The sequence below is a fragment of the Apis dorsata genome, unplaced genomic scaffold (genome assembly GCF_000469605.1).
Source record: "Apis dorsata unplaced genomic scaffold, Apis dorsata 1.3 scaffold_1055, whole genome shotgun sequence".
Lineage (NCBI taxonomy): Eukaryota > Metazoa > Arthropoda > Insecta > Hymenoptera > Apidae > Apis > Apis dorsata.
This window is the reverse complement of record NW_006264153.1, coordinates 230,690-240,933: the sequence shown is the minus strand read 5'-3', so window position 1 is coordinate 240,933 and position 10,244 is coordinate 230,690. Positions and strand designations below refer to the sequence as shown.

The following is a 10,244-nucleotide window of genomic DNA, read 5'->3' as shown; positions in this document are numbered from 1 at the left end:
AAAATAATCATAATGTGATAATAATAATCAAAATATGAGTTTTGCTTAAAAATAAAAAAAGAATTTCTGTATTTCAATATACAAATAATAATTTATAATACTTTATAATACTTTCTTATAAAATTTATAATACTTTATTATAACATTTAATTTTTTCTATGTTAATAATAATGTTAATAATATAATTATATATTTAAATTTTATCATTAATTTTTTTCATTATTATAATTATAAATAAAAGCAAAAATTTTTTTATTGTCTTTAAATTATTTTTTTTATTATCTATATTATTCCATTTGTCATATGAATATAATTTAATACTATATATTTATTGTTATTCCAAAGTAGAAGAAACATAACCTATAAAAGTTGAAGCAAATATATATAAATAATGAAGTTACCAATCAAAATTTTTACGAAAGTAAGAAACCCATATTATGTTATCATTTCTCGATTTCTAAGCAAAGAAAATTTATCTCGATTATCATGTAATGTTATAAATATTCAAAAACCATATAATAGAAGTTTCAAAACGAACTTGTTTGAAAATAAATATGATAATTCTTATGATTCAAAAGAAAAAATTTCTTTTGTCGAATATTGTTTATTGGTAAGTTAAAATCATAAATATTATATATATTATTATGTATAAATATTAAAAATAATGAATATTATAGACTAATAAATATTTTTTTATATTAAAAAAATGTTAAAATAGAGCATACCAATTTGTGCTTTTATGCTTGGTACATGGCAAATTCAAAGACTTCAATGGAAAAGAAGTTTAATAGATAAATTGAAAAGCCGTACTAACCATGAACCAATTGAATTACCAGAAAAGTAAGACACAAGTTAAATTTATAATATTGAAAAATTATATAAAATAATAAATGATTTTATTTAGTTTAGAAGATTTGAAATCAAAAGAATATTACCCCATTAAAGTAAAAGGAACTTTTTTATATGACAAGGAGTTTATGATAGGATATAAAAGTTTAATAAAAGATGGTAAACCAGTAGAAACTAATTTTGCAATAAATAAAACAGGAAGAGGATATCATATCATTACACCTTTTAAATTAGCAGATCGAGAGTAAATAGAAGTTTTTAAGTTTATTTAAATTATAAATATTTATAAATATATTATAAATTCTTTTTTTGATATAAAATTTTAAAATATTTTACAGTTTAACAATTTTGGTGAATCGAGGTTGGATTCCAAAATCATTTAAACATTCATCAAAGAAAGAAGAAAATCAAATAAAAGGCGAAACAGAAATTATTGGAATTTTAAGAATAAGTGAACGAAGACCACCTTTTGTTCCTAAAAATCGTCCATATAATAATATGTGGTATTATAGGTAATGAAAATATATTTTTCTTCTAATAAACTAATATGAACAGCAATAAATAATATTAAAATCTCATATCATTAATCGAGAATTGTTTAAAAAAATAATTTTAGAGATTTTGATCATTAATGTAATTTTAGATTAAAATTTTGATAATTATCAATAATTTTTACATCTCTTTTGAAAGATTATAAGATTAAAGATTATAATTATCTTAAAATAAGAATATCTTAGTTAATTGATAACATAAAAACGGATATTTCTTATTTCTTATGAAATAATCATTTAATTTTTGGTTTAATTTTCAGTTTTATTAATATATTAATAATTGAACAATAATTATACATTTACTTACTTTTTAGAGATGTGGATGCTATGGCTAAAAAAGGGGATGCATCTCCTGTGTATATAGAAATGATTGTTAACAATAATCCAAATAAATATCCGCTTGGTGGACAAACAATAGTGGAATTACGAAATGAGCATTTAAGTTATATTCTTACATGGTATTGTTTGTCTGCTGCAACTGCATACATGTGGTATAGGAAATTTATAAAACGAATACCATTTGTAGAATGAAAACAAGTATATACTATATATATTACACATAAACATGTAACAGTATAAAAAAAAAATTATTAGAAAATAATATTAATAATATAAATTAAATTATGTTTCTTTCCATATTACTGTGATCATATTATATGATGTATATAATACATATATGAATATATATATATTTAAATCATAAATTATTATTGGTTTAATATTTCTATATAATTTAATATTTATTTTTATATAATTTAACATCTAATGATAACATAGAATTTTTTTATTTTATAATATAAAAAAAAAATATTCTATATAAAGAAAAAAATATCGATTATTCATCAAAAATGTTGTTTTTTATTATTATAACAACAATAATGATAACCACTACCAACAAAATTGTCAACAATGGTCATGGTATACAATTACATTAAAGAAGTCAGCATAGAAAATACAAATATGAAAATATACCATACAAATATGAAAATACACACCTACATCGACTTTCCTTTTTTTCATATATATATATACGTATTTATAGTAACATAATAATTAATATTTATTATCGCTTTCGCAATAAGCGAGTAATAATTCAAACGATAAATGTGATAAAGGACGTGTTTATTGAACTTTCCAATTTATTGTGCCTTTATAAAATATAATATATCATTATAGCGATATATAATCGATGGCACTCATTCTAGCATTTCAGGTACCAAAAGATATTTATATTTATTCAAAAAATACGTATATTTTATTAAAACATAATGTTTATATAATATTAAGCGTTATGTATTTATTTTACTTTATTCTGTAATAATATTCGTTTAAATGATAAATTTTATAAACAATATATAAATCGTTTCATATCACTGTAGTATTTTAACCAAATATACATTTTCAAATGTATTAAAAAACAAAAGAGATGCGGAAGATTAAATATATGCAGTTTTATAGTACTTTCATAAGATTATCGCGTCTAGCCTTAAAATCTGTTATCCTAATATTTTAAATCATAGCACTCAGGAAGGAAACAATCAGATGATTTATTGCATATGAACTGATCGCAAAATTTGTTCCAAAAAATGCAATATATCATTGAAATATAGTATACATATTCATATTTGACATACATATTTTCTTCTCTATTTTCTTCTTATGAGCACCAAGATTTATGAACAATAGTTGATGAATCATTCTGATTTCAAAACATTTATGCAATATATTAAACGATATAACAAATGAAATTCATCTTATTGCGATGCTATAATTAAATAACTGTAAAAAGCATTAAACATTCTGTGCGCGGAAAATAATCGAAAAATAACTTTCTCTTAATATTTAATGTATACATATATAATTTTAACGATCTTATTATATTCTTTAAACATATTAAATAAAAAATATAAATCGTTTGATTTGCAAAAATTTTGCAAAATACATTAAAACAAAAGAAGAAAAAGTAAATTTATGTTTCTATCAAATATCTCGCTCGCATTTATCCTCTTTTTTTTTTTTTTTTTACATTTTTAATTTTAGAAATAATTTTACATACATTTTCATTGAATATGCTTCACGAAGATACGATCACTATTGCACTACAAAATTTTTCGTCCAATTTCTCCTTTCCGCTGCCTGTTTGGAAATAATTTGAAGTTTTTTTATTCATTTAGGACACAAGTGCGCACCAAAGCATGACACACCGAGTAAGGATCGCAATTACTGCTAGGTCTTCTGTCTTCCAAATAACCTTTCTTTTCTTCAGCAACTCCACGAGGAATGCGAATACTAACATTACGATTGGCCACACCAGCACTGAAGTCGTATATACTACTGGTCTCGCATTTTCCAGTCAGACGTCGCTCATTGTCTTTTCCTCCGCGTGGATCATATGCTTGAATGTGCCTTAGATGTTGCTTGCTCAACTTATCAATTGCTTTCTCAATTTCGGCAATACCATTTTCGGCACGCATCGATTTTGTCGAGAAGTTTGTATGTGCACCTGCACCATTCCACGAACCATCCATAATTTTCGGATCTAAACTAACAATCACACCAAACTCCTCAGCTACACGATGAAGAATAAATCTAGCAATCCATAAGTCATCCCCAGCAGATATTCCACTACATGGACCGACTTGAAATTCCCATTGTGAGGGCATAACTTCTGCATTAGTACCGGCAATTTTTACACCAGCATAAAGGCAAGCTCGATAATGAGCCTCGACGATTTCGCGACCAATTACTTTGTCGGCGCCTACACCACAATAGTAAGGTCCTTGAGGCTTAGGGAAACCATTTTTTGGCCAACCAAGTGGTCTACCATCAAAATCAAGGAAAGTATATTCTTGTTCAATTCCGAACCATGGATCTTCATCTTTAATAGCTTCCATAGCCTGATTACATTTGGAACGTTTGTTAGATGTAGTTGGAGTCATGTCACTGTAGTAGGTATCACATAATACTAATTTGTTATTTCCACGACGAAAGGGGTCGTTATAAATTGCCACCGGACATAGGAAAATATCGCTGTTTGCGCCGTCTGCTTGGTAAGTTGAACTACCGTCGAAGGTCCATATTGGTAAATCTGAAAAGAAGAAATTGATATTTAATTAAACAAATATTTTCTAATATATAATTGATATAAATTTTATATTTTTTTTTTACTTTAATTTATATACTGTGGAATTCTTTATAGTTTTAATCTGATCTATTAATAATATTAAATTTATAATAAAATTTTAATAATATAATCTTTTAAAAATACCAATAATATTAAATTGATTCAGTTAAATGATACTGAAAAATTGCTGCAATCCAAAAGATTACTTGAAAAACATAACTATGATTTTCAATCATTGAAATATATTTGAATATCAATATTAATTTTATAATTTGAAGAACATTCCAGATTCCTTAATCGAATCTATTGATCATTGATATTCAAATGTTTTTATATTTTATGCGCTATAGTTAATAGTATGTAGAATATCATAAAGATTATTCGTTTACTAAGAAACATTTGAAACTAATGTATCGAGTATAAAATGCAGTAATAATTTTACAGATTGTTATGTTATTAACATTCATCTTATATCATTCGTGAATTACATCCATATATAAAAAATGAAAAAATGATGAATATTTCGAAATGAAAATATTTAACATATATAAAATTTTAAATATAATTTATCAAATATAATTTCTATCGTGATATAATATTTAATGTAATTAAATAATAATGTTGCATTATTTGTATGATAATTGAATACTTTTGCAACAAGCATTATATATATTTAAAATATGAATAAATTTTAGTTAATCGAAATATATGTATTAGTGTTTATATTTATTATTATGTTAAAAAATTGCTTTTTCATTATTTATATAAATTTTAATTAAAAAGTGCAATATTATTCGCAAATAAATGTAGAAAATATAAATCAGATTTTTTATCTTCATAATTTAAATTAAGTAATTTGAAATTAATATTAGATTAAGTTTTCTAACAAAAAGAATATAAGAAACAAAGAATACTTCAATAAAACGAGATAAATAAATAAGTAATGAAAGTTATTGAAGATAGATAATAAGATTATATTCATAATGATATAATATGATGAAGATATAAGACATATTCATGGTCAAGTTTCTGTAATCAATATTAAATGAGGTTTTCGGTGTATGTGTCCTTTTGAAAGAGAATACTCATAAGAATATCATATGAGATATATCAATTTGAATAAATTACAAGTCATGAATTAAAATATTATATTCATATTTTTGTCATGTTTGTGTTTTTAATCCATAATTATGATATTTGATTTTTTTTCATAAACAAAGAAAATATTATTTTTTCTGTTCAATATTTTATATCATGAAATATTTCCGCAAGTGATCAAATGAAAATCTAATAAAATTATTTATAAAATTTTATTCAAATTATTATAAATTTTTAATGTTTCTTTTTTTTAAATTTTCTTGAAACATATTTTATTCAGAAATTAAAAAAAAATATATATATTAGGTTTTAGAATTAAAAATTTCTAAGATGTTAAATTATATTTTTACAAAAAAAAAAATATAATAAAATAAATTAACCTGATGGATGTTTTGGTATAAAATCTACCGTCCTAGTTTTGCTTCGCAAGCTTTCACCGGTACCATCAATCCAGATGTATTTCGCTTGAATTTTATTTTCCGGTTGAGGCAGGTCGAGGTACTTATTTAACAAGGTTTTGTCTAAGGCCGCATTCGGCGATTCCTTCAGTATGACACGTGACATTGTAATGCTGCAACATGATAAAAATTGTAAATAAATATATTCTGTAAATATAATACATATACATATATATTATTCAAATATCACATATTTCAATATTTTGATTATCTGGAATCTTAATTTTTTCATATTATAAAAAATTGTTCTCGAAAAATGGAAATAATTTCAAAATTTGATTATGTTCTAGTTCTGTTCAGTCTCAAATAGAAAAAAATTTCTAACACATCTAACTTTTACATTCGAATCGTTCATTTCGATATTTATCGAAGAACATTGGTTTAGAGTTAGGTGAATGGTGGCGCCGCATGGTAGCAGGAACGCGTATTTTTGTAATATTAATGAGGATCCATTCGCACGTGTTAGATGCAGTGGTATACAAGTATAAAGGATTCTCTTGATTTATTTTCGATAGAGTAGAAAGAGAGGTGCGCCTACATATCACGCAACACGCATTAGGCATCACGCATCACTCACGCGGGAATCGCGTGTTATTCCGGAAAATATACACGCATGCTGCCAGTCGCCTACGAGTAAGCGTTCAAATGACGTTCCCAAAGTCTAACTGATATCATAACCCTAACCACGCACGTGCAAATATTTCGAACGTTTCGAAGGTCGTTCTTGACTATTTTTATTATTTTTTCTCTTTCTTCTTTGGACGACTGTTGAAACTAATAGAATATAAAAATATAGTAAATATATATTAAAAAGTTTCATGCTACGTGTTTGTATTTTAAATTTGTCAGGTTGTAAGCATATTTTATATAGGATGTGATCTATAACTGGATTTATTAAGCTTATATTTCTATTTTAAGTGAAATTAAGGAAAAATAATAAAACTTGCAAGATTAGATATAGAAAATAAAAATTTATTATAAATACAAATGATTGAATGTAAATAAATAAGATATTTAATGAAATTAACTAACTTTTTCTATATAACTTTCTAAATCAAATATTTTTTAAAAATATTATACTATGTGATATTTATTTTATAATTAATTTTTTATATGTAGTATTTTGTAATTCATTTAGAATTAACATGTAAATAAATAGTTAAATATTCTTATTCAACTTATAAAAGATTAAAATTTTATTTAAATAAATTTCACACGGGATATCTAATATTAATCATACAGAATTATTACGAATCCGACCTTGTAAGTGAATTGGTAGTCAAGGCAACATACATTTACCAATTCATCATAGCAGTAATTTTCACATAAATTAAGGCAAAAAAAAAAAAAAATAATTAAATTGTGGATTAAATTTTAGAAAATATAATAATAAAATATTTTCAAAATCATGTTCAAATATAATAAGAAAAAAAAATCGCATTTTTTTAAAATAGAAAATTTTTTATATATTTTCTTTTGTTTCATATTTTAAAAAACTCATCCTATAATTATCAACTTCTCTTTCTTTTTTCTTTGTATTTTGAATTTAAAAAAAAAATATTTCGATTATTAATATACACATATAATTTTATATAATTTTTGTTTACATTATTACGTGAAAAGCAATAGCAACTAAATGCTAATAAAAACGGCATTGCGTTTATATTGACATATGTACAGCAATTATGAAAAGAAAACTGGCAACTAAGTATCATGGAATCTTTTCTTGCATGTTTGGTTTATTTTTCTTTTTATCATTTTATGTGATAAAAATTTAATTACATTATATCAAAAGCAAGAAACAATCAAAAATATTCCATATGTTGATTCAATGACAAACAAATCTTTCAATAAATCTTTATGAAATTATTACCAATAATTATATCTATTATTAATCTCATGCAACATTTTTTAATCTATATTTAATTTATAGGTTAAGTTTATTTCATCAAAAATTTCGAAGTTCATGTAAGTACACATTATAAATTAACTATTAAATTTATTTTTATCGTCTATCATTATGAATAATAATAAAATTATAAATATAACATCAATTAATTAGATATTAAAATATGAAAGATGGCTTTCAATACACAATATAACTCTATTTATTAAGAAACAAACAATTGACATAAAAGTGAGAGTTCATGCATTCATATTTCAATGATTCTATCTTCACTATTATAATTTCTCATTCAATTATGATAGAATTATAATAGGATAATAAAAGATAAATAATTTCAATAGGCAATTCATTTAGTCAAGTATTAACAAGAATTTCGTTTCAATAAATAAGGTTTAAAGATAAATGGAATACTGTGGATTATTGTAGTTAATCTGCTATGCAATTAAATATTAAATTGAAAAATTATATGCGATCTAATTCGCGTATTATTCGAGAGACAATTATATACAATATAAACGTATAATAAAATTTGCAATATTCCATCATATTTCGTACTTATTTATTGCGACCATATAATTAAAAGCATTAAGAAAATAAGATCATATTTTGATTAAAAAATTTTCACAAAGTTTTCACGAAATATTAAATTTTAAATATTAATTTAATTGCTAATTTATCGCTCATAATATCTAATCACTGCAATTTATTTAATCTAATAACAGATTATTTTTTATAAGAATAAATAAATTATAAAAAAAAAAAATCTAAATTAAACAAATTATAAGTCATTTTAAAATATAAGAATTGTTCTTAAAATTTTGTATATTAATTATCAATTTAGAAAAAAAACAAGTACTTGCAAATAAAAAATTATAAAATTATGAAAGATTAAATAGAAATGAAACTTTTGTTCATTTTAATAAATCAGATATATAATAAAGAAATGAGAATCAATGGAAACTTTGAAAGCAAAATCCGAATAAATTTAATTAGTAAGAAAAAAAATGAAAGAACCGAAATTTAAGGAAAGGATTCTCTAATTAAATCGAAATGAATATATGAATATATAAATGAGTACATCAATTTTACGACACATGCAAATTTCTGAATATGATGTAACACATCAAATTAAAAATAACAATAGAAGAATAATAATATAAAATAAAATAATATTTAAAATAAATTGTAGTGAATTCCAATTTTTCTATCATGGATCATCAGCAGCCAAGTGATCCATTAAAGAAAAAGAAGTACAGAAATTATACAATTCTTTGCCACGAATGAATGGAAAATTTCCACTAATATGTTCATTTTTGAATAAAAAAATTATATAGTTTCATGTACACACACAATCAAAAAATCATTTTGTAATTATATAATCATCTTTAATCGACATTAACTGCTCATGCGTGTTTCTTATGATTCAGTAAACGAGTTCTAAAACAATCATAATTGTATGAATTATTTACTACTTAAAAACATAGAGAAAAAAAATAAAGACTAGTTCGTTTATTAATGGCATATTTAAGAAATTAAAAATTTTATAAATATTGTATGTTTCATTAAACGAAATACACAAAACAAATAATAAAAGCAATAACAAAATGCACTAATTTAAAAAAATAAAAAATACATAAAAAAAAAAAATAATACTAAGTTTTTTATTTGCTTATGTATTATATTATTAGGTATTATACATGTATTCTTATTATAGTTCAAACAAAATGCATCTTTTATATATTGCACAAAAGAAAACTCAATATCTATATCTTTTCCATTTTATTCGTTCAATTCAATTTTTGCATTTTATTGAGTTAGATATTTTGATACCTCATATAAATTACAAGCACCTGTATCAATGATTCACGATTAATTAAAACAAGAAACATAACTGTCCCTTTGTATTATAGAATTTAATTTGTCGTGTTAGAATTAAAAGGAGAATAAAGATCAAGAGTTAACACAATTATTACGTTATGTAATACTTCATTTATGGATGATAATAAAGTTGAAAGTTGAAAGTTTATTTATATATTTATTTATTGCTATATATATATATATTTATTTATTTTTTGCTATATTTATTCAATTTTATTTCACTTGTATTTTTTATATATTTTTTATATTTTTAATTTTTATGTAATGTTTTTTACATTTTTTATACACTTATTTTTTATTTTTAATTTATTTTACATTTATCCATACATACGACATATACACTTTATTATCCATTTGTTATAAATAGACTGTAGATGTTT

General features: G+C 22.8%; 2 protein-coding genes across 4 annotated transcripts in view; one reads left to right on the top strand and one right to left on the bottom strand.

Annotated features, from left to right (window-relative positions):
• Positions 1-324: 324 nt before the first annotated feature.
• LOC102682009 (surfeit locus protein 1) lies at positions 325-2,021 on the top strand. Its single transcript, XM_006624404.2, has 5 exons — positions 325-610; positions 719-840; positions 905-1,093; positions 1,188-1,361; positions 1,715-2,021. The coding sequence occupies exons 1-5, from the start codon at positions 392-394 to the stop codon at positions 1,929-1,931; spliced, it is 921 nt and encodes a 306-aa protein (XP_006624467.1). The 5' UTR covers positions 325-391; the 3' UTR covers positions 1,932-2,021.
• A 484-nt stretch (positions 2,022-2,505) lies between these two features.
• The window catches only part of LOC102670692 (glutamine synthetase 2 cytoplasmic), a 21,751-nt gene continuing 14,012 nt past the window's right edge, over positions 2,506-10,244 (bottom strand). Inside the window, exons 2-3 of one of the 3 annotated variants that reach the window (XM_006624405.2) lie at positions 6,003-6,193; positions 2,506-4,488 (exon numbers count right to left, since the gene is read on the bottom strand). In XM_006624405.2, coding sequence (XP_006624468.1) covers positions 3,563-4,488; positions 6,003-6,193 — 1,117 coding nt within the window. In that variant the 3' untranslated portion in view covers positions 2,506-3,562. The remainder of the gene's footprint in view (positions 4,489-6,002; positions 6,194-10,244) is intronic. The other 2 variants (XM_006624406.2, XM_006624407.2) reach the window with 2 other exon arrangements.